Source organism: Bombus affinis, unplaced genomic scaffold (genome assembly GCF_024516045.1).
Source record: "Bombus affinis isolate iyBomAffi1 unplaced genomic scaffold, iyBomAffi1.2 ctg00000070.1, whole genome shotgun sequence".
Classification (NCBI taxonomy): Eukaryota; Metazoa; Arthropoda; class Insecta; order Hymenoptera; family Apidae; genus Bombus; species Bombus affinis.
In genome coordinates this window covers 1,620,826-1,646,742 of record NW_026108823.1, presented here as the reverse complement: position 1 = coordinate 1,646,742, position 25,917 = coordinate 1,620,826, and the positions used below count along the sequence as shown (strand labels likewise).

The following is a 25,917-nucleotide window of genomic DNA, read 5'->3' as shown; positions in this document are numbered from 1 at the left end:
ATATTAGAGATGAATTTGATCATTTATCCTCATAATATGAAATACGCTTTTAAGTGGAAATCATAATTAACAATTTCTGGCAGCGAAAAGTAAATAAATCGATACGTTTAAATCAATATTAGAATTTCTTAATATTTTTATCAAATTTTTTTATCAAGTATTTTAACATCGTAGAAGTGTCGTTGGAGAGAAATATTAGGTTGTTCCAAAAGTTTCTTTCGTTTTCTAAAGAAATGATAGATGTACGATATTTTTTGTTTTATATTATTTTATTGAATTATGTGCGATCCACCTTTCTCCAATTTAATATAAAATAACATAAAACAAAAAATCTATCATTTCTTTATAAAACGAAAGAAAATTTTGCAACAATCTAATAGAAATTTAGTTTTAACACAATATAAAAATGGATTGTTATGCCCCTAGGAGATAAGAACAATATGATTAATATTAATAATGAATACGTTAACGTAACGTAAAGCAGCTTTTGCAGAAGGCTATAACCTGAAAATGTTTACTAAAGAATGATAACATGAATTTTCTTAAGTACCCCATTTGATACTTAATCTACTTTGTAAATACTGTACGTCCTAACTTTGAAAGAATGCAATTTTAGCCAGAATGTTTCAAATTACCTAGCCGTATTGTTTCCTTGTAATATAATTTATATTTACATTATCTCGCGTAATTCTTTCCACTTTATTGACTTCTAAACGTTAATGTAATATAATTTTTATAATATAATTTTAATCGAAGTTATTTAAAATTTGTAGTATCTCATCCCTACTAGAATAATATTAACAAATATGCAGAGCTCAAGTCGAATAACATCGGCTCAGATAAATGATCGATCATCAAACTTACTTTTGTTATCGTCGATGTCAGTGATTTTGAACCAGCCAACGTCCATGGCAATCAATATTATTTAGCCGGTCTTAACGCAATGTAAAAAGCAAAAAAAAGAGGAAGGAAGGAACAGGGAAGCAAAGAGATAAAACGAATTTTTCATTTTCTCGAAACTAGATCGAGTTTCAAGCTGCTCGTAAAAGAGTCTGTAGCCAATCTGACTAAATTCGACGAACCGTACTTGAAAATTCACAGAGAACTGTGATAACCATCGAAATCTGTACAATTTGTCGATTCATCGCTTGATTAAAAAATGGAACAAAATGAGGCTGATCAGCCGGCCTTTCAACTTCTAATGATCCCTATCGTTTTACCCTAGGTTGAATGCTACGATATAAGCCGAAACAGCTATAAGTAGGGTTCACGTGATTGCCGCCATCTATTATTCACGCGTTACACATTCGCCAGACGGACGCGTCTAACGGTTGACATTGTTTTCTACCCTCAGTTCCAACGCAATTACGTTGCTACGTGCAATCAAGTCTCGAGTGAAGCTAATGATAAGTTGTTGTTCGATCCTACACAATTACTAAAATTATTCAAATTAAACTAATTTAGTCTAAAAAAACAAGTAATTTCGTTATATATTTCCTTTCATAATAAGCCATGGTTGGAATATAGTAGCTGACGAAAATATTCGTATATTTGTAGAAACATTTTAGGGCTGTATTATGCATAACGGCACTATAGAATTAATACTGTAACAGAATTCTACTATCATGGTTATGCTGGTAATATTCGAAACAAATCTGAAAATCTATGTAGATGTTGTAAGATATTCAGTACGAGTACTTTGCATTACTGTTATGTACATAATCACGACGAGATAAGGAAGGTACTGTTCTCTATTGCTCATCGCTACCCGTTGCTAGTAGCAACGTACTATGCATATATATCTCGTAAAGATTTTAAATGTAGCCAACGAGACCATTTTTAATATTTGACTATCGTGACCCATTACAGTTTCATCACTTTCGATTAATTGAACACGACCCGCACCTTAAGACTAAAATACACAATATAAGTATGGCACAGAAAATCTTTTAAAATTTACGGACGACTATTTATGGTATTTAAAGGCAGCAAAGATAATAATTAGCTGCGGATTTTCCTCGAATCGTAGCATACAATATGGAATCTGATTATTAAAAATTACAATGGAAATACAGTGGATTTCCATAAGATATTCGTGCTTGTGGCATTTTGGAAATAAATTCTTAACCCAAATGGACGACCTCGATACTCGAGAAATTTTGTGAAGCTGACGTCAATGGCGATATGTACTGTTGTTGTGCTGTCATTTCATAGTAAGCTGTATTGATTGCACTTCTATTCACGGAATTGATTTATTCCACACAAAAGTTGACAACAATAATCGAAAAAAGAAAAATATATTACCGCCTTTCACATCAGCATACACAAGCACATAGGATTTCACACGAATATACACACTTGTAAATTCGACGAAACGATCAAATTTAATTATTTTTCGATTTTTCGGGCATCAAGTACTACATCAAACGTTACACATCAAACGTTAAAATACGGCGAGCATACAAAATGTACAAACCACTCTAAATTAATTAACTTTGAACGTTATTGATTAATTAAAAAAACCACTGTTGCGTTGAGTTTTACATTTTAAAAAGTTGTTATCCGTTTTTGCTTTGTTTAAAACTAAAAACAGGACTACGTTCATTGTAAGTCGTAAATATCCCTTTTATTTATTTAAACAAACAGATATTTAAACAAACAATTTATAAATATATAATTTATTTACGTATATTTGTAATATCTGTTTTATAAATTTGTACAACCATTTATCCATTTATCTATTTTATTTGCATATAATTTTTATAGACTTTCTTTTCTTTTCTTTTTTTTTTTTTAAGAACGAAAAATTGTGATTCTATTTTAAGACATGTCAGGCTGAAGCGATACGCGATATATATTTCTATTCGGATTTCACCGTCGTCGTAATCGATGCTATTGGAAACGTTTCACGATAGACGTCTTACAAGCGCTTGCAATGTCCGTCATGTGTAAGGCTCTACCACTGAATCGCGGCTGCCATTTAGTGATTAAGGTCGATCACTTAGAGACGTTAATCCGCCATAATGGTGAGCAATACATCGAAGCCATTATTGAAAGCATAGTTACGCTTTAATTTCATCGATCTTATTCACAAATAGAAGTGTACAAATTATAGGATTTCCAAATATTTAGTTCAGTTAAAAGGAGATATGAAAATGACAGGTATATTCAAAGGATAAAACAGAACCGTACGATTGTAAAGTTTCAAATCATTATAACTATTTAAATTTGAAAAATCCTACTATATTTATACAATATATTTTTATTAAGAATGGAAGAAATTTCGAAAAATACGACAACACTTTTTACTGTCGTCTTGAAGCACACCATATGTTAAGCTTCTTCGTCGTTACAAATTTTATCGCGGATGTAACGAACGTTTCGAACATGTAGCACGCACGCGTCAACACCTACATTTGGATTTTAAATATATGTTTTATGCATTAAGTGTATTAACTTTCTTGCGCAATTTCTTTCAATTTGTTACGATATGGAGGGTTTAATTACGTTTAAGATATCTATCTGAATCCTTTAAATTCGAAGTTCTTTAAAAAATTACGTTACGTAAAATAATCGTTTTTCCACTTTATTGTATCATAAAATAGTTACTTAAATTCATATTACTTAAAGAATCTTCCTACAGAAAGAATAAAAAAGAATAAAATCCTATATGTTAAATTTTACGTGATTGATGGAATACATAGCGATGACGAGAACTAACTACAGACAACAAGAAACTATTAGCGAAGGCAACTGGTGACTATGAATGTCGTCTCTATAATATGTGGCGACTAAGGAGAACAACTACCAACTACGGATAACAAGTAACAACCAACTGTCTCGTTTCTAAGAGGCAACTAACTTGCAATTATCCTCCTTTGATGGTTTCTGTAGCGTGATATAGGTCTTGAACGTAGTTAAAGAATATGGTCGCTGCTGAATGGCGATTTGACAGCAAAGCGATCCCGCCAGTTCAAAGCTTGACATTACAAGCTACCGAAAACCATTAATCTTGTTATCGAATATCTAGCTTTCAGAAGAACCCTTGTGATATGATATGACGTCATGACATTTTTATGACGAAGACGAACAAACACCGACCTCTAACGAAACAAATTTTTATTAAGTGCCGTATGTGGGTTGCAGGCCGGCCAACCAAGGAAATTTATCGAATGTATAAAGTAAAATATATACGAATATATTCGATATATCATAAAATGCCCGCGTTACATCATCTAACAGCATAAAGAAAGCTAAATTTAAGGAATTAAAAAATTGAAATACCAATTATAAGAGAGTTAATTAAATTCAAACCTATCCTATGGTCCTAACCTAACCTATGGTCTCATAAAGACCTATATTTCCTGGAAATTGATATCGTTCGAATTCTAAATTCTCCTTAGAAAGTATCATAGAGAAAATATGAAACTTGAAAAGTACATCACGCTGATGCCTCGATAAACCGTCGTGTCGATAAATCCATGTGTTCGAGCGATGAATTTTCCCCAAACAACAAAAAACTGAAGGAAAATCTTCTTTGAAGGACGTGACAAGGTAGGGGAAGCGGTAACAATGATCACGCGATAAACTGATGGTGTACGTATAGAACGAGTGTTGCGAGAGAATTATCGAGAAACAAAAAAAGAAAAAATAATCGTCGGCCGGCGCGACTATACGCTGTCGACGGCCAAACAGCGACTGAGACTAACTGAAACGAACTCTGTCGCAGTATGAGCACGGGCTGCGTTCGCGGATCGATCGAACACGTTCTGCGCCTCTCCGCGGCACCGGCGTCAAAGCCACGCCCGATGGCTGCAACGCACTGGTGCACTTGCAACATTAACCACTGGTCCTTCCTTTTTCGTGTGATATTATACCAGCATCTGCGATGCCATTTCAAAGACCGCAATCAAAGCATTAAATGCCAGATTAGAGCGACGCGATAATATTACCCGAATATTCGTCCGTAAATGTTACCGTATAGATGTTTAATTAAGCATTATTATGCTTCGAATAATTTACTATCACATGTTCCACAAGAAAACATATGTTTCACTTTTCCCCGTAGTATGATTGTAATTTATAACAAATATTTATAATTTATAATTTGAAATATTTATAATTCACTGAAAGTATCTTCCTGTCACGATCATAGACGTAAAATTTCAAATTAAAAGTACCAAATTAAAAACATATGGTATCCCGAAACCAAACGTACGACATGGCGAATCACGATGATACGATAAAAATTGATCTATGTCTTGATTTATTCAAACAGAACGAACTTACTCGAACTTTTCCAGAATAAACGATTTATCCGATAATATCCGTCACCAGCTTCTCTTCCTTCAACGGTAACAACTGACACCGAAAGCTCGAGAGACCCGAACGGTGAGACGTACCCAGAAGCAATGCAGTTACCTGGGCAAAGAGTCCCAAAGACCAAGGACGTAGGAAATTTCGAGAAACGGAAATGGAAACTGGAGTGGCGCGTCAATCAGCACTGACGGAAACTAATAAAAATGGAAAAAACCAAACTAATTCGTTTCACAAATTATTAAAACGATATTATTGAAAATTTCACTCGATTTTCTCGCTGCACACGTCAATATTTTTCGAAATATCAATATTAAAAAGTTAATAAAAAAAAATATCCTCTTTCTTCATACCTGTCTTTCTCCCGGGCGGCGAAGGAATACTAGAATGTTCGAGAACAACGGATACTTTTTGATTTTATCTCGATATCAATTTCAATCTTCTTAAACGAAATATAATCTGAACGATGAAACGTTTGATCAAATAATGTTCTTCGTTCGATGCTAAAGGAAATTGAGAAGAAACATCGAAAATTCGTTAATAAAACGAATTTCTTTGTTTCTGTTAGATAATAAACTTGATATACGTATGTGTTTTTAAAATCAATATAGCTAACCAATGGGCACACTTTTAACAAGGGTGATGGAACATACCAAAAATCTTTCAAGATGGTCTTGGCAACGGAAGAGTCGAAAATATGACAATTATGAATGAAAAATTCTAATATTTTACAGCTGGCAACGATAAACAACTCCAGATATTCTCCTAATTAATTTACAACAAATTCGCGTATATGATCGATAGCTGACGTCACTGTGTCCCACAGCCCTTGTAAAACGATAAGAATTTCCTGGAAAAACTTGTAGCTACGAAATGAAAAAGATGATAAAACTTCTAACAGGAGTACTGAGACGAGCAACTTTGTACTTACCCCTTCGGAGTAGGGAACGTGATTAAACGTCCGCGAGTTCGAAACTTTTGTAAGTCACTGCACGGCCGCTGCTTATGGTGGAAATGTAATAGATATAAGTACAGAGCGCGTGAGCGAACTAAAAACGCGATATAGGGGTAAAGAGAGAGACCGTTCCGTCCTTCTCTAATGCCCGCGTACTTGTACCGGAAATGTGTAACAACGGTAAACGAGCGCCGTCAGTGTCCACTAGTGTGCATGCCTGATTAAACAAGGACAGAAAATGCTTATATACAGCCTTCTCTTTCTATTTCCATGTCGCATCCATCTTACTATACAGTAGACAGGATTCGACTATTCCATCATTATATTCGCACACTGCTTACGTGTGAACTAACATTGCCATGACAACAAATCGTTCGTCTCCTGTTTGATGCTCAATTTTCAACGGAGTTGAAGGGAAACTTTATAAGAGAAAGGAAGTGACGGATTGTCTGAAAGTAATAAACGAAAATTCTCGTAACTATCGAAAAACGATAGTCAATACAAGGATATCATTATCACATTTAAAACTATTACAATGAACGGTGATTTATCGCTGCAAGGTACCACAAATAAGATATCTCATAATTTGCGAAAAGAGGTAAGGAATATTCTAGATTTTAGACTTTGGAACTTCCATGACAGTCATGAGTGTGTTTTGTCATTGATTTGCCATATTGCGTTTTTCACAATTGTTGTTCATTTTTTGTGATATTTTACACTCGCACATAGTATCTATGATTTTTTCTTTCGATAATTCTTATAATTATTGTCAATAATTAATTATTTATAACCATTTACGCTGTATTATATATCATTAAGATTTATCTTTGCACGTATCAAGATAGTAGATAACAAAATTATGTTTATAAATTTATATTATGTGTATATATTTAGATATCTTCTTAGTTGCAATTTTTTCGAATAATATCGGCGACCAATCGAAATAGAAATTAGTGTGGAAAGAGGGGAAGGAACCAAAATTTGAAAATCGACATCGGTAACTCAGTAGTTATAGAGTAACTCAATCGATAACGTAGATTAACTAGTTATAAATGAAAATATATTTAAATTCAAACTTTAAAAATTAGAAATTAAAAAGCAGAAGGCAAAAAATTATCGCCGAGGATTTATATAATAATAAATAGACAGTACATTCTTTTTGTCTGTCTTACCTAGAAATAAAACAGTTAATTGATGATTATCGTATAGTGTGTACTCATAGCATAAAATTTGTTCAATGAATTAAAAATTATATTTTTTAGATATGTAGACATTAGCGATGTATTAATCCGGGAAGCTCGTCTACCTCGGAAATATCGAGTCTGCGACAACGTCGATTTTGAAATTATTCTTACAGAATATGAAAATTATTACAAGATGAAATTCCAAAAATATCCTATATTGTGCAAGAAAATAACTGAAAAGGAAATAAAGACGAGGGAAATGACAAATGCGAGCAAAGTGTAAGAATTTAAATTATTTAACACTATTCAACGTTCTCAACGTATTCAACGTATCGATTACGATATCATTCAATCTTTGAAGAAGTAGTAAAACGTGTCAAATCTGTTAGCAAACAAACGAGAAGTGAGTCTGTATCTGGGTCTGTGAAAGGGAGGAATGCACAACAGAAGATGAGGGGTGATGCTACGGATGATATTAATCTCGCAATGACAGTGACATCAATTTTCGCCAATGAAAGCGATGAATCTTCATCAGAAGAGGAGAGCTATTTAACATCTTAATGGAACAATCCACGCAATCAAAGATATCAAAATAGGCTCAGAAGCTTTATATAGACAATCTGGAATTATGGAAGATTATTGAAGACATTTCATGCGTAAGTTATTTTCGATTAATATACGTATTGCAAATACTGATTTCAGTAAAGCTTTAAATAACGAATTACATAACATTTACGGAAATTAATACGGAGATTATGCGCCATTTCATCTTTGTATTGTCGCAGGAAATCATACTAACAAAATTCAATGTATATTGGGACAACATCGTAGGCCTAGAGGAATGTAAATCTGCTATTAAGGAGGCCATTGTGTATCTCCTCAAGTACCTTATCTTTTTTAAAGGCCCATTTTCTCCCTGGAAAGGTATTCTGCTATACAAGCAATTACGAAATAAGGAAGACGATGTTGGCGAAGGCAGTCGCAACAGAATACCAATGCACCTTTTTTAACATAACGGCCAGCTCATTGGTGAGCAAATGGAGAGGTGATTCCGAGAAGTATATCCGTGTAAGTTGATTTCCTTTGTCTATGAAGAAGAGATTCTGCAATATATCTATCATATATAATAATAATCATATATAACTAGAATAGTTGTTTGGAAAACGAAATGATATTACGTTCGTGATGAAACAATGAATTTAAGGAATTTTGAATATAATATTTAATAAATAATAAATACATTTGTTAAACTGAACAGGTTTTATTTGAACTTGCCTATAATTTTTCGCCTACAATTATTTTTATCGATGAGATTGACTGGATAGGCACAAATAAAGGAGTAAACTGTACATTGTCTGAACCTGCAAAGAGATTCAGATCAGAACTTCTTTCTAGATTGGATGGATTAGTATCTAACGAAAATTCTAATGTAGTTCTTTTGGCTGTAACTAATTGCCCTTGCTATGTATATCACGCTATTTCAATGTTTTCTAAGTAGAAAATATCTTAATATCATAATTATTCATTATCTTAATCTTAATTATTGTGTTGTGCGGAATATTCCTTTGTTATTATTAATATAACAGAACAATAATATTTATTGTAAATATATTATTAGGGACATTGATGCAGCTTTACGCAGATGCCTTGAAAAGAAAATATACGTATCATTACCAAATGAAGTTACTCGACTTGGTATGTTCAAATTATACCTTAGCAACCAGTTATTAGAGAATATGGATATTGTAAACCACATAATAAAATCTACTGAAAAATATTCTTGCGTGGATATAAAATTGCTTTGTAAGCAAGCATGGCTGCTAGAAATAAGTCCAATATGGGAAAAACTTGAAAAAAAAAAAAATAGAAACATCTGTTACGACTTTGAAATATGAATTAAAGAATTATGAAATAATAGCAAAATTGTTAAAAAACAATGTCACCTACAGTTACGGATGTGGATAGATATGAAGCGTGGAATAAATATGTATGCCATAAGAACGTATTTTAAAAAATATAAATGCTTATCATATAAAAATATAAAAATATAAAAATATAAAAATATAAAAATATAAATGGTTATAAATTATTAATATAATTATCGTTCGAAAAATTGTTCGTGTGCGTGCATTTATGTGTGCGCACGGGCTATAAACAAGTTTGAAATATTCGTTCTACATATATACGTGGTATACATATTCCCTTATAATATATAATATGTGTAATCTGAGTGGTAATATATCCACGTATTAGATATGTGTTAGTGTATTTTATCGATAATCTGTCTTTTATTTCCTCTTATCTTATTGACGCATGTAAGGGCGCGTATATGCGCCGGGAAAAAGCTATGGTTATATATGGGATTGTTAACAAATAAAAATTAATCTAGGTGTTATTAAAGAAATTTGTTTCACCTTCTAAACTTTTTGATGATTGGTTTACTTTGAATATTTTGCATATTTTTGCATATCATGAGCATTTTGTACATTTCTATACATTCAAATTTTTTATGAATATAAAATGATCCGCACTACTATCTACTTCATAGTATACTCTATACGTTTAAAATGCTCCATTAGAAGCTTAAATCTATCAAAATACAGCTCGTAGGGAAATGTGAATTTTCACATGAACACATAATATCGATTTTCTCATTGAAACGTATAGGCAGGTATATACTAGCATAAGCCACCTTCGGCATTTGGCCGTATGGTGCAGCACTAGCTTTGTAACATAGAAAACCATAGGCGTCAGTTCTTCTTGTTTCCTCTTTGATATATGTTTACTTTAATGTCACTTATTCAGGCGCTTGATACATTGTCGGAATGAAATTTTAGTAATGTGCAAGTAATTTTGAGTAGATTAATAAAGTATAATAAGATATTAGATTCATGTACATAGATTCAAGTGACATCAATCTTTATGTCTAGTATATACATGTGTATTGATCTATAAGTCAGTGTTAAAATAACAAATAAATGGCAGAAGAAGGAAAGAAGATTTCCTTCGGTTTTGCGAAATCTATTAAGAAACCTGTGTTAAAAAATGCTATTCCACAAGAAAAAAAGAAAGTTGATTGCATTGAATGCCTTGATGAGAAAGGTATTAAAGTAATAGGGTGAGTTCAAAAAGTAAAATTTATAATCAAGAAACATATAACCACAACCTAACCTATAAAAATCACCAATAGCGGAATATATATATTTGAAAACAATTTTTTTATTTCAGTGAGGAAGAAAAAAAAGATGAACCTCTAATTATTCCATTACTAGGTTCAAAAACCTGGCATGATAGAATTCTTAATAAAATAGATGCAGACATTTTCCTTCCGAAGGCAGATAAGGAAAAGGTAGGAGACGCTAGTGTTAACGAGGCAAAATCAAAGCTATCTAATGGAAAAACATCGCCAATAATATCAATAAAGAAAGAGCCAGTTGAAGATAGTGAAAATAAAGTTGTTACTTTAGAAGAGCAAGCGACGAAAGAAATCATTGAGGAACTTAAGTCAAAGAATAAATATGAAACTAAAACAAATGATTTAACTTTACCTTTAGTAGAAGATGAATCATTAAGAGGCAAAGAACAGGTACGTTATCAACATATTGATGTGCAATGCACAGATGTATTACATTTGCATATTATAAATATCGTTTTGTATTTTTCAGTCTACGTTAGAAGATTATGAAAAAATTCCTATTGATGCCTTTGGTGTAGCAATGTTAAGGGGAATGGGATGGCAACCAGGAAAGGGAATTGGTTGAAATGAAAAGTATGAATTTTACTCTGGATTAAATTAATTATATGTATTTAATACATCACTTATTGGAAAGTAAACAGAGAACATCATTTTTTATTTCACAATCGTTTATTCTAACTATTACAGATTAGTAGCAGCTGTCATACCAGAATTACGACCAAAAGGTATGGGTCTTGGAGCAGACAAAGTAGCATTGCAGAAGAAAAATACAGATTCCAAAAAAGAAGAGGAAGAAGTTAAAATCGAGAAAGGAACATTTGTGAAAATTATAGCTGGAAAACAAAGTAATAATTATGGTCAAATAGAAGGATTCGATGATGATGCAGGAAGGCTCATAATAAAACTAGCTCTTGGTGGAAATATAATATCTGTAAATGAATTTATGGTACAGCCAGTGACTAAATCAGAATATTCTAAGAACTCAAAAGTTCAAAGTTAATATGAAGTGTTAGTTTTTCATTAAGGGACATTTAAGAAAATAAATTTGAATTGACATATACATATAAAGACATAATCGGACATGTAGAAAAACTAATTCAAGAGTACCTGTAAGTGTGTTGTTGCATGCAATTTTTTAAAGGTCCCTTCTAATTTTATATAAAATATGATAAATGTAGATCGGTCCGTCGTGTCCAGTAGTTGGGTGACTAGTGGGTTGTGGTGGTTGTTGACTCTTGTGTTATATCTGCTTCTGGACTTGTGTATTTCATCTTTGACTGTAGGTATCTTGAGGTCACGGTGGATTGGTATCTTGGTAGGTATCTTGAGGTCACGTGAACCAATAGAATTTTCTTAATTTTTCCTTTAGTTGCTTTGTTTTTTCTGAGATATGTTTTTTCCAAGTTAGCCTCCTGTTCAGGGTCATGACCAGGTATCTTACGGAGTCCTTGCTTGGGATTATTGTGTTGTTAATGGTGACCTGGGGGCAGGTTTGTTTTCGGAGCGTGAAGGTTACATGAGAGGATTTTTTTCGTTTATTTTGAAACCCCATTTTTGGAACCACTTTTTCATGGTGTCGATACTTCGCTGGAGAGTGGATGAGGCAATTGCCGGGTCTGCGTGGGTAGCTAATAGTGCTGTGTCGTTGGCAAATGTTGCTATTGTTACCTCGTTTGATATAGGTAAGTCGGCAGTGTAGATGGAGAACAGTAGGGGTCCGAGGACACTACCTTGGGGTATGCCGGATTCTATTGGGAATGTTGCGGAAGTGGCGCCTAGACATTTAACTATGAATTGTCTGTTGGTTAGGTAGGATTTTAAGATGGAGTAGTATGGATGGGGTTGGATCTTTTTGAGCTTGTAGAGTAGCCCTTTATGCCATACTTTGTCGAATGCCTGTTGGATGTCTAGGAATACCGCTGAGCAGTATTTTTTCTTTTCAAGGGTTTGGCTGATCATGTGGGTTATGCGGTGCATTTGCTCTACTGTTGAGTGTTGTTTTCGGAAGCCGAATTGGTGGTCTGGGAGTGTTTTCAATTCTTCTAGGAGTGGAAGGAGACGATTCGTGAGCATCCTCTCGAATAGTTTAGACAGGGTAGGTAAAAGACTGATTGGGCGATAGGAGCTGGTTTCATATATTGGTTTACCGGGTTTAGGGATGAGGGTGATCAGTGAGATTTTCCAAGCCTTGGGAAAGTGTTGAAGGCGGAGGATAGCGTTAAAGATTGATGCGATGAGTGCAATCCCTTTTATCGGAAGTTCCTTGATTGTTTTATTTCCTATTAGGTCGTGACCTGCTGCTTTCTTGGGGTTTAGGCGACTGATTGCTTCTATGATCTCTGAAGAAGTGAAGGGTTCAATAGGAGGGGACATTTGGAAGGGAGTGTGCAGATATTCGGTAACGTCCGCTGCAGCTATGGAGGAATGTAGTTGGAATACTTCAGTCAAGTGTTTGGCAAATAGGTTGGCTTTTTCTATAGGGCTACGCGCCCATCCACTCTGCGGATGGCGGCTTGGAGGTATTATTTGTGGGAGACGCGTGTGTTTCCTGGAGGCCTTCTATAGTGAGTAGTTGGAGTCGGCTGTGGGGGACAAGCTGGCGAGATATTTGTGAAAACGGTCATTATTGTAGTTTTTTTTATAGTTTTGGATAGTTTTCTAGTTGCGTTGTTTAGTTTGCGTTTGTCCTCCGGTGTTCTATGGGTCTGCCATATCCTTCTTAGTCTACGTTTTTCTGCTATTTTTTTTAATATGTACTGGGGGTATTCGTGATTGCTGATGGACGTTTTTGCCGGTGTGGAGAAGCGGATAGCGTTTATTATGCTCGTGTTTAGGTATTCCGTGGCTGCTTCGATTTCTTCATTGGTTTTTAGTGAAGTTGAGGCTGAAGTTGTGTGTGTAAAGACTTCTCTAAAGAGCTGCCAGTTGGTGTATTGGTTATGTATGGAGCCATTACGTGTATTCTCGATGATAGTTGAACTGACTGTTACTATCACGGGGGAATGATCAGAGGAGAGATCAGCCGAGGAATTGATTTGGACGTGTCTTGACGAGATATTTTTTTTTAGTGAGGAAATCAAGGAGATCGGGTATTTTCTTTGTGTCGGTGGGCCAGTGTGTGGGTTCGTATGTGGTAAGGTAGTTGAGGTTGTTGGTTATTATGCTGTTGAGGAGGTTTTTGCCTCCTACTGTAACCAGTCTGCTGCCCCATTGGGTGTGTTTGGCGTTGTTGTCTCCTCCAGCTATGAATCTATTGCCCAGGGTGTCCAGGAAGTCGTCAAAGTCTTCTTTGGCGATGGAGTGTCTGGGAGGGCAGTATACAGCTGAAGTGGTGATTGTACCATGACAGTCTTCTATTGCTACGTTTGTTGCTTGGAGGTAGTCTTTCTGGAATGGTGGAAGTTCGTAGTGCTTAATGTTTGATTTGATTATGATTCCGGTGCCGCCGTGGGCCTTTCCGCTGGGGTGTTGGGTATGGTAGAACTTGTATCCGTTTATGTTCAGGTAGTTTTTGTCGGTGAAGTGGGTTTCAGTTATGAGCATTATGTCGATTTGCTGGTGTTTTAGGAAGAGTTCTAGTTCAAGTTTGCGTTGCGCTAGACCGTTGGCATTCCACAGAGCTGTGCGTCTTGGTTTTATTTTGCGTCGGGGCGTATTAATTTATCCGATGTGGATACACCGTTTTTTTGTTGTTTTTAGATACAAGTGACGAGAAATTATGAAATGATATTTTAAATTTAAACTGATTTCATTCATTGATTTATTGTAGCGACAATGGTAACTTGTTTAAATAAAGATTTTATAAATAAAATATTTAAGGTCTAAAATAATAAATAAACACATGTGAAAACATTAAAGCTGTTATCCTTATTCATGGTCTTGTTGGAACGTGTTTAACGAGCGTAACGTAGGCGTGAAAACGAAAACGTTGAGACTCTTGTGGCGTAAAAAGACTGAATTCCTCATAAAAATACAAGGAGGAAACGTGCACATAGTTTATTCTCGACCTTGGATACATAAAACCAAAAAAAAAAAAAAAGAAAAAGAAAAAGGAACAAAAATTTTTATTGGTTATTTACCGAAACTCATTGTATCATTTTTATTACTCTATATAAAACGTAGAATCATATACTGACGAATGTTATTTCGAATTTCTAACTTCAGAACGATAATTACATATTTGAAATTACCAATAAGTGGTAGTAGCATTAAAAATATGGAATATTCAACGAGATGAAATATAGGTAAAGTATTTAAAAGAAAAAAGATTGAAACGTTCGATGTAAAACGATGAAATTAAATGATTGGATTTGAAAACTTGATTCGGTTTAATAATTCGATGAAAAAAGTATTCATCCTATGAAAAAAGAATTCATGTTCCTGTCGATATATCAACGACGTGCGCCGTTACTTCCCACTGCTCTGCCATTCAAATGCAATACTCGAATATACATGGCGAAAGAAATGGAAATTGAGCAATTTAAGGGAACGAATTACTCTCGCGTCCACGTAACTTCAAAATGTTTCACGCGTCCGTGTTTGCGAAACGAAATTCGTCGTTGTCCAACTAACACGCTTGCAGATGCTACGTTCACTTTGTTGCATATAGGGCTTAAATATATGAACAAATAGAACGGCGCAACTGTCACTAGCGTAATTTTTAAAGTGAATTAATGCATAATCTCGTCATCTACGTTTGACCATGATTATGGCAGTGATCATTGTTATATACGAATCTTCGTGCAATATATGTGAAAATTCGTGGTTGTCCAATTAACACGCTTGCAGATGCTACGTTCACTTTGTTGCATATAGGGCTTAAATATATGAACAAATAGAACGGCGCAACTGTCACTAGCGTAATTTTTAAAGTGAATTAATGCATAATCTCGTCATCTACGTTTGACCATGATTATGGCAGTGATCATTGTTATATACGAATCTTCGTGCAATATATGTGAAAATTCGTGGTTGTCCAATTAACACGCTTGCTGATGCTACGTTCACTTTGTTGCATATAGGGCTTAAATATATGAACAAATAGTACTGCGCAAGTGTCACTAGCGTAATCTTAACGTGTTAAAGTGAATCAATACATAACTTCGTCATCTACGTTTGTCCATGACTACGGCAGTGGTCATTGATATATGTGAAGCTTCGAGGAGTAGATGTGAAAATTCGTCGTTGTCCGGTTAACACGCTTGCAGATGCTCCGTTCACTTTGTTCCATATAGGGCTCAAATATGTGAACAAATTGAATGGAGCAACTGTCATTAGCGTAATTTTAACGCGTTAAAATAAATTAATGTATAATTTCGTCATTTACGTTTGATCTACGTTTTTTCATCTACGTCATCTACGGCACCTACGCGAATCTTATTGATTACGTCTTTGGCAGTGTTCGTTGCTATAAATGAAACTTAATAGTTGTTGAAACCGCTCGAAAGTCGTGTTCCTAAATCATTCCCTCGTCTCGTATCGTGTTCATCAAATGGAAAAGGAGATTGTGTTTTAATGAAATCGCTTGTTACTATCAATCTTGCTGTGTCACTCGCATAGGAGAAGAAAGCGAGGAAGGAGAAAAAAATTAAGGTAAGGTCATCAATGAGCAAAATGTTTAATGTACATTAAAATTGAGTCCGTTGCAACCCTCGTGACTTTTAAAATTCCATACGTATATTGTTATACGTAACATTGCCATATTAAATATATTCGATCAAATATTCAATCTCGTTCCCTGAAAGCTGTTCCTGGATATCTGGTTGGATACTTTACGCACGGAAATAGAGAGTGTTAACAGTAACAAACCCTCTATGTAGTGTTTTTGCTTTGCTCTTTTGATCAGGTAGATGACATTTTGCTTCGAAAAACGGATATATATACCACGGATATGCACATACAGAGTATGTGTATCGATATACACAATGATATACACCTTTGTACAAAGTGTCAAAAAAGTATTTATCGCGGTATTTTTTTCAAGCCATTCTACACCTTCGATTTGATGAAAATTGGTTAAATAAGTGTAACGCAAAATTGATCTTGACCACAATTTTCAGTGTCAAATTGTTTTTCTATTGCATCATATAGTGCTCATTAGAAAGGAAAGTTCCGTTCTTTTAGAAAAAATGTTTGAAATTTCATTAATACTTAGACTGATTTTATTCATATTTTAAGGTCAAATATGGAATACAATAACATCAATACTAATATCTACTTTTTTGTGCGAATTACTTTATATTTCAATCTTCCTTGATACGCCGTGACAAGCAAAAGTGTAAACACAGCTCGTTGATTTTATGTAAAAAGCGAATGTCGAAGGTATAATGAGAAAAGAGCATTATTTGACCATTCCACAAAATAATTTACCTAAATAGTAGTTAATTCTATTGGATATAATAAACGTGAAGTAGTACTAGTGGACGAAATACCTATGTTGAAACCTTGATTCGACGAGTATAATTAATGTGCAAAACTGTAAACATGGTTTGAGATATCCATTTTTGTAAAATGTTTTGTACATTATTAATGTTAATGAAAATTAACTATTACATTTCGTTAATAATAACTTGTAGTTACTGTTACCTAATCTTTACCGATCACTTGAGAAATTAGTCTTTTACATTTATGTGTTTACTTTTTTCGCTCGTCACTGTACATGTTTAAGTCAGATATGAAATATCTGGCGTATTCCAGCGGCTTAGATTAAATCTAAGATGTTGATATCCTTAATATTGAGAATGTTGTTGGAAACTATTATGCTGCGGTCTACCATTCGTTTTTGCCTATATATACCACGGAACAAAGGATAATTTTCACCGAATTCATCCAGAGCATATTTTCTAAGTTTTACTGTATATGATTACGCCCATTATATTATATTATGTTATTACGATGTTATCTAATTAATTGTTGTCTATTTATTTTGATACTTATATTAACCATTATTTATAACATAATATACTAAATACAATTAGTATACACAATTAGTATAGGGATTAGTATAAGAAATTTTAAACAACTTTTTTCAAAAGAACGAATCATTTACGATCCAGGGGTTTTCTGAAACTTTCGTTTCTCGTGATGAGTACTTTATGATGCAATAAAAAATTTTGTCTGAAAATTATACTCAAGATCAATTTCATGATCCATTTTCTCTAACAGATCTCCATCTTTCACAGCTATAACAAATAATTTTTTGACACTCTATACATTTAACATCGATTATAATTCTGATAATTGAAACACCGAACATTAATGTGTTTATTCACTACGCCAACACAGATAACAATTAACATTGATATATAATATATATTTGACGATATATATCTGAAAGAATAGAAATTTCATTTAATCGACTATATGACCATACTCGGTTAAGTACCAACAACGACTATCTATCAACCTTATCTTACTTCCTCAAAGATATAGAAAGACTTTAAAAATTTCAGCCATGTGATTTGGTCCTTTAAAATTTAGAAGTAATATAACGATAAAATACCATCAAAACCTTTAAATTTAACGCACGAAAACATGTCTTCTTTGCTAATGGCGTACTATAAATATAAATATTTGAATAAATATTGCGAATTTCATATTGCTAAAAGATTTATACTATTCGTTCGTAAATAATCGTCGGATCTATATTTAAGTTGAAACTGTTGCATTAGATCTCTTTTCTTACTTAAAATTATTTGGATTGGTAACTTGGATGTAACATGTAATTTGTTCTTCCTTTATAAATAGTGTACAGAAGATACCAATTCAGAGAAATGGAAGGAAAGTCTAAAAGCAAAGAAAATCTACAGGAAGATAAAACGTTCGAGCCTTGCCAGGCTATATAAGATGCTAAATAATTTCATTTTGACAATGGTCCTACATCCTACTATGCATAAATTTAATATTAATATCAGCAGGTTTCATGCCAAGTATTACATCTAACGTATAAGCACAAGCCCTGGTTTTAAATGCCTTATAGTAACACCGAAAAGATTATTCAGTTGGATGTCTGACTCAACATCAATATTTTACTTAGAAGATAATACGTCGAGAGCATGTTGGTGGATGGAATGGGAGATGAATGAAGGCCTACTTCTGTAAAATACGTAAAATGGTAGTCGGAATGAATTTTGGCGCTTGGGGACAGAAAAAGAGCTGACTGATACTGTCATACACCTGAATTTATAAAATTTTGAAAATCGATGTAACCTTTGAACTTTATCGTATTCTGTTTCATAGCACAAATTATTCTTCCCGAAATGTACGTTTAGTGTTATAATATATTTGACCAACGGTTCTCAAATACTAGTTTTGCAAAAGCAATGGTGGAATTGGAGCAATTCTTTCTTCTTTCATTCTTTGAATGACCTGGATTTTCGAGTAGTCTAGTGACGCTTGATCCGTACAATTAATCGATTTCTTTTTATTACACAAGTGCAAGAGATTCCGCGTTGGACGCCGATGTTGCGAGTTCGAATGCCTGGATGAGGTTGGCACTGAGTATTGGTCCGAATCTAATGTGGTTATCGTCGATGATTCACCTAAACTTGAAAAACATAGTGTATTGTGGACGCTGAGCTTAGTGATGGCAATTGTAATATTTTAATTTTTTTTATTCTATATTTTCGACTTCTTTTTTCGAGTAGAATCACCAATTTTCCGCCTGTACTATCAATTACCAACCAGCCTGTATGACAAAATTCTATTTTAAACTCCAAACTCGCCACGAGTGGCTATTTTGTTTACGAAATTAAACGAATTTAATAAATGAAATGGCAAGGAAGGAACTACAAGTGACCGTCAAACTATTTTTCTGCTTGAAAAGTAATTCGCAAAGTAATATAAAATAATACTACTGATTTGTGTCTCTTTCAGAATTTTTTCTTAATCTCTTGTTTTTTTCCTTTCAAATTTTTTATTTATTATTTATTCGGTGTCACGAAAACCGATTAAATATTAAATATCTTAAATATAGATTGAAATGAAAGCTTGTCAGTTCTCGTTCAGTTGTCACTTCAAAGTTGTTAGTTCAAAGGTTCTGGTACATCATAAAGCAAGGGATCAAATCTTTAACTTATTACAAATTAAATCTTTTATTGTAATTACGAAAATTATGAAAGTACCAAGGGAAACAAGTAGGGAACATGAACTGCTCAACGAACCAAAGAACGGCTCAGTGACAAAATTAATACAGTAAGGATCGCAAATATTACAACATTACACTCTTACATCACATAATAGTTCTCTATACAAAAGATATATAGCGAATCGACTTTTCACAACGATAAGAATCAACAGAACCAATTAAGACCAGGCGAAACTCTCATAAGATAAGATATAGATAGATAAGAAATAAATTTAATAGTAAACACGTAGGTGAAACACTTGCTGAAATTTGCATCACTCGACACGAGCGAACCGTTCGGAAGGAAAACGCGTTCAGCCCCCAAGGCGGTGGAATTGGGATCACTTAATTAACTCCGTTTGAATCTATCTTGAATTAATTCTCGTTTAACGACCTGTGCGTATTCAACATCATATCATTTCCGACCATATCGTTCCCAGAAGATGAAACAGCACGGTAAAACAGATGTGAATACCTATCACGAGCGAAACAGAAATGCGAAGGTCCTTTGGAACGATAATAATAAAATTGCATGCATAGGAACCATGGATGGAACATAAGGCAAAGGTGTAGATGGTATTATAAGCTTTGAAACGAGCGTATAGGACGAGAGAAATTGATCAAAAAATTGAGTTGAGCCCTTTGAAGTTAGGAACAACATACTTTGATGTTTTGTTTAAAGGAGAGATATTGAGCTGTGCAAAAATTGTATAGGTTCTCTGAAGGTAAATAAGATTTTGTTGCTGAGTAAATAAACGAGATTTCAAGTTTCTCTTGAATATTGGAAATTTAAAGGTTTTGATGGTATTTTATCGTTATATTACTTCTAAATTTTAAAGGACCAAATCACATGGCTGAAATTTTTAAAGTCTTTCTATATCTTTGAGGAAGTAAGATAAGGTTGATAGATAGTCGTTGTTGGTACTTAACCGAGTATGGTCATATAGTCGATTAAATGAAATTTCTATTCTTTCAGATATATATCGTCAAATATATATTATATATCAATGTTAATTGTTATCTGTGTTGGCGTAGTGAATAAACACATTAATGTTCGGTGTTTCAATTATCAGAATTATAATCGATGTTAAATGTATAGAGTGTCAAAAAATTATTTGTTATAGCTGTGGAAGATGGAGATCTGATAGAGAAAACGGATCATGAAATTGATCTTGAGTATAATTTTCAGACAAAATTTTTTATTGCATCATAAAGTACTCATCACGAGAAACGAAAGTTTCAGAAAACATACTTTTTGCTTCAAATAATTAAGATAAAATTTAGATACGGGGCTTTCAGCTTATGAAAGTCGAAGAGAAGATATATATTCCATTTGGTCATATTCTATTTACATTCGTAACTACTCGTTCCATTTACGTTATTAATAAAACATTTTTATCGACAAGCTACCTAACAGAAAGACCTTTTTGTCACTCTAAATTACCTCAAAAGAAAATCCCTTGTCAAACATACCATGTTTCTCGTACGAAAATCCAAAAAAGATTTTCCAAAAAGATATATTCAGTGAACCATGATTCGTGACTGGTGAGCTTGAAAAGAGATGAAGCGTTGAAGCGTCAAAGTTGATATTCCACCAAGCTCTCGACCCTTCTATCTCAATAATCCTGATCAAAATTCGAATGAACTACCCAACGAAACGATCACCGTTTTCTATAGAATCTCTTTAAGCATTCTTCATTAAGGAATCGTCAGATTTTACCCCATTACGTTCTTCCATCACAATCTTCGTAATGATGAATAAAAAAATAAAAGCTTTTAAAACCCGACAGCGCTGTCATTTTCTAAAAACGTCGTCTTTATACTCCTGATGGCCACGAGCACATCCGACTACCAAATATAAAATGCATTGTGAGTGTGTCATCAGCATAATTTTCGTGAAAAGAGCAATTATTCTTGATAACTATAATTTGTAACATAGATTAAAATCGCTGATTTGATCCCTCTGATATTGTTGTCTTATGAGAGTTTCGCCTGGTCTTAATTGGTTCTGTTGATTCTTATCGTTGTGAAAAGTCGATTCGCTATATATCTTTTGTACAGAGAACTATTATGTGATGTAAGAGTGTAATGTTGTAATATTTGTGATCCTTACTTTATTAATTTTGTCACTGAGCCGTTCTTTGGTTCGTTGAGCAGTTCATGTTCCCTACTTGTTTCCCTTGGTACTTTCATAAGTTTCGCAATTACAATAAAAGATTTAATTTGTAATATGTTAAAGATTTGATCCCTTGCTTTATGATGTACGAGAACCTTTGAACTAACAACTTTGAAGTGACAACTGAACGAGAACTGACAAGCTTTCATTTCAATCTATATTTAAGATATTTAATATTTAATCGGTTTTCGTGACACCGAATAAATAATAAATAATAAATTTGAAGGGAAAAAGCACCGAATAAATAATAAATAATAAATTTGAAGGGAAAAAACAAGAGATTAAGAAAAAATTCTGAAAAATTCTGACACAAATCAGTAGTATTATTTTATATTACTTTGCGAATTACTTTTCAAGCATAAAAATAGTTTGACGGTCACTTGTAGTTCCTTCCTTGCCATTTCATTTATTAAATTCGTTTAATTTCGTAAACAAAATAGCCACTCGTGGCGAGTTTGGTGTTTAAAATAGAATTTTGTCATACAGGCTGGTTGGTAATTGATAGTACAAGCGGAAAATTGATGATTCTACTCGAAAAAAGAAGTCGAAAATATAGAATAAAAGAAATTAAAATATTACAATTGCCATCACTAAGCTCAGCGTCCACAATACACTATGTTTTTCAAGTTTAGGTGAACCATCGACGATAACCACATCAGATCCGGACCAATACTCAGTGCCAACCTCATCCAGGCATTCGAACTCGCAACATCGGCGTCCAACGCGGAATCTCTTGCACTTGTGTAATAAAAAGAAATCGATTAATTGTACGGATCAAGCGTCACTAGACTACTCGAAAATCCAGGTCATTCAAAGAATAAAAGAAGAAAGAATTGCTCCAATTCCACCATTGCTTTAGCAAAACTAGTATTTGAGAACCATTGGTCAAATATATTATAACACTAAACGTACATTTCGGGAACAATAATTTGTGCTATGAAACAGAATACGATAAAGTTCAAAGGTTACATCGATTTTCAAAATTTTATAAATTCAGGTGTATGACAGTATCAGTCAGCTTTTTTTCTGTCCCCAAGCGCCAAAATTCATTCCGACTACCATTTTACGTATTTTACAGAAGTAAGCCTTCATTCATCTCCCATTCCACCCACCAACATGCTCTCGACCTATTATCTTCTAAGTAAAATATTGATGTTGAGTCAGACATCCAACTGAATAATCTTTTCGGTGTTACTATAAGGCATTTAAAACCAGGGCTTGTGCTTATACGTTACATGTAATACATGGCATGAAACCTGCTTATATTAATATTAAATTTATGCATAGTATGATGTTGGACCATTGTCAAAATGAAATTACTTAACATCCTATATAGCCTGGCAAGGCTCGAACGTTTTATCTTCCTGTAGATTTTCTTTGCTTTTAGACTTTCCTTCCATTTCTTTGAATTGGTATCTTCTGTACACTATTTATAAAGGAAGAATAAATTACAAGTTACATCCAAATTACCAATCCAAATAATTTTAAGTAAGAAAAGAGATCTAATGCAGCAGTTTCAACTTAAATATAGATTCGACGATTATTTACGAACAAATAGTATAAATCTTTTAGCAATATGAAATTCGCAATATTTATTCAAATATTTATATTTATAGTACGCCATTAGCAAAGAAGATATGTTTGCGTGCGTTATCGATTTTACGCTTTTGCCATGCAAACATGGAAATTGCGATTCAAAATTGAATTTGCACTGGAAACGGTTGACGTTACGACATCAATAACATATTTCAAAAACACTGATGATATCATACGGAATCAGAGAGATTCTATGAGAAGTTAAACGCATAATCATCCTATTGTAAATAACAGGAACAGAAAGTACACAAGGAATAATACAGAATCATCCTATCATCCTATCCTACTATACAAGATTGCTTTGATTCGAGCTCAAACATAGGGAAATCTGAAAGAATTTTTCGCAGAATTTCCTTCCCCTTTGAATTGGCTTTTATACAAAACGACATTAACTTTTCAGGGAAATACCTATAGAGTGTGACGATCTATGATTTTAAATAGAGGGGTATATCTGAAAAGAGGTGGATGTAAAACGTAGCATATAAAACGTAGATCAAATCTTTATTCAAGGATTTTTTCTCTTCGCAGAGAATCAGGTTTTCAAGAACGATCGAATATGTATGCACTTGATTTACATGTGAAGTTGTCATTAAAAATATTGTTGCGTTTAAAAAGATAAATATTGATTTAAATTTAATGAAATTGTTAGTCCAATTGTTTTAAGCTTAAAGATATGTAGGTGTCACATTTATATATTGAAAACCTGGGAGCGGCATTAATTAACAAACCTAGACACGCGCACACGTACTTTAAAACCATGCTTGAAAATCGATATTCCCTGAAACAATGCATCGTTCTGCGCTTCCAATTTATTTTCGCACGAAGAATCAGTCCATTCATCGTTGCCGTCACCATCGCTACTGTAATCTATATTACTCGAATAAATTCTATATCTTGATTGGAAAATCGCATATTTTAACGAACTTTCTGTGTTTTTTTTTATGATTTTAATTGGCAATTTCCGAAATTGAACTATAGCTTGAGAATAAACCGATAATATTTGAGGGTATATATACATACATCATGTTTTTGATGGGTTTTGTAGTAAAATAATTGTAGAAAAAGCAAACTTTTTAAGAACAAATTACCATATTCGAGTAATAAATTATAGAAAATTACCAATGTAATTTAAAACTTAAAAAGAAGAATCTATTACATGTAATAAAGAGAAGGACTTGTTCACGAACGGTAATTCAACAAATACAGTCGTTGCAGAAACATAGTTTTACAAGGGAGAAGAATCTCTCTAGGAACTCGACGATGTCACGTCAAGCGAAAATTCAATAAAGTGATTACTAACCGTATTACCAGCGGCAATCGTGTTGCGGCAATTCGTAAATAAGTTAGTCGTCTATTTGGAGAAACGTCGCTGGCAATATCGTCACATTTTAATTACGTCAGCGCTATCAATTGGTCTTGGAAGAAAGTTTTCCATTATGTACTTTTGCCCACGGCGTCGTTCCAACAAATGAATCCGAGTTTTGAATCGCTTTCTCTTATATCACGAATTTGTAACGGTGTTTCTTCAAACTATAAACGATTGTAATGAATGTCTTTGCGTACAAAGACCGATACCTGGTTTGACTAGAAGCTTTAGCTAATTAGTGCCCCAGTTAATTTGGATGTTCACTACCACGCCACTTCCCCCCCCCCCCCAAAGTGGCTTGGTGTCCTCCACGTAAGAAAAAAGAAAAAGGAAAAAAAGAAAAAGAGAAAGGAAAAAAAAGAAAAAGGGAAAAAAAAAGAAAAAAAGAAAGGAAAAAAAAGAAAAAGAAAAAGGGAAAGAAAAGAAAAAAAGAAAGGAAAAAAAAGAAATAGAAAAAGGGAAAAAAAGAAAAAGAGAAAGAAAAAGAAAAAGAAAAAAAAGTTAATTTGGATGTTATAAAATGTAATATAACCAAGAACTTATCTTCTGCTTGGTAGTCGCATAAGAGAAGACCGAGCCATTGAATCGCTCAAATAGATTAGCTGATTCGCTTAACGTATTTTTACTTCCGATGACGTAAACAAGAGCAGAAAGTACACAAGTAATAATACAGAAATGTCAAATGTACAGAGGAATAGATTTCGTTAAATCATTAGAACGTAACATCTCCTTATAATTCTATTTGTGTATAGCAAAATAGCTTGTGTGCTTTCATGAAATATAATTGATATTTAGAAGCTCTCATGTAGGTAGATATATAACTCGTGTTAATTAGTAATTTAACAATACATCATAACAACATATCATTTTCGTTTCTTCGTTTATCTCGTTATGCGCGTAAACGAATGTGTAAATAAAGACATATAATCAACGATAACATGTAGTGGCAAGCATGATAATTATCGACAAAGGAGAATATTGGTGAAATGATTGTGGGTGATTTC

General features: G+C 33.6%; 3 protein-coding genes across 11 annotated transcripts in view; 1 reads left to right on the top strand and 2 right to left on the bottom strand.

Annotated features, from left to right (window-relative positions):
* Window positions 1-25,917, bottom strand: part of LOC126927052 (integral membrane protein DGCR2/IDD-like) — a 392,464-nt gene that overhangs the window by 6,272 nt on the left and 360,275 nt on the right. The window lies entirely within an intron of this gene.
* LOC126927057 (uncharacterized) overlaps window positions 1-25,917 on the bottom strand; it is a 242,472-nt gene that overhangs the window by 113,347 nt on the left and 103,208 nt on the right. The window contains exon 1 of one of the 6 annotated variants that reach the window (XM_050743426.1): window positions 6,248-6,266. The exons of 4 other annotated variants lie outside the window; for them this stretch is intronic. The gene's annotated coding sequence lies outside the window, so the exon portion shown is untranslated. Of the gene's footprint in view, window positions 1-864; window positions 1,070-6,247; window positions 6,267-25,917 lie in introns of those variants that run through there. One more of the 6 variants, XM_050743419.1, reaches the window with a different exon arrangement.
* LOC126927043 (G-patch domain and KOW motifs-containing protein-like) overlaps window positions 1-25,917 on the top strand; it is a 146,181-nt gene that overhangs the window by 93,087 nt on the left and 27,177 nt on the right. For 2 of the 4 annotated variants that reach the window (XM_050743373.1, XM_050743372.1), the window contains exons 2-4: window positions 10,684-11,041; window positions 11,121-11,224; window positions 11,339-11,577. The exons of 1 other annotated variant lie outside the window; for it this stretch is intronic. In XM_050743373.1, the coding sequence (XP_050599330.1) occupies window positions 10,684-11,041; window positions 11,121-11,216 (454 nt within the window). In that variant the 3' untranslated portion in view covers window positions 11,217-11,224; window positions 11,339-11,577. Of the gene's footprint in view, window positions 1-10,181; window positions 10,574-10,683; window positions 11,042-11,120; window positions 11,225-11,338; window positions 11,578-25,917 lie in introns of those variants that run through there. One more of the 4 variants, XM_050743371.1, reaches the window with a different exon arrangement.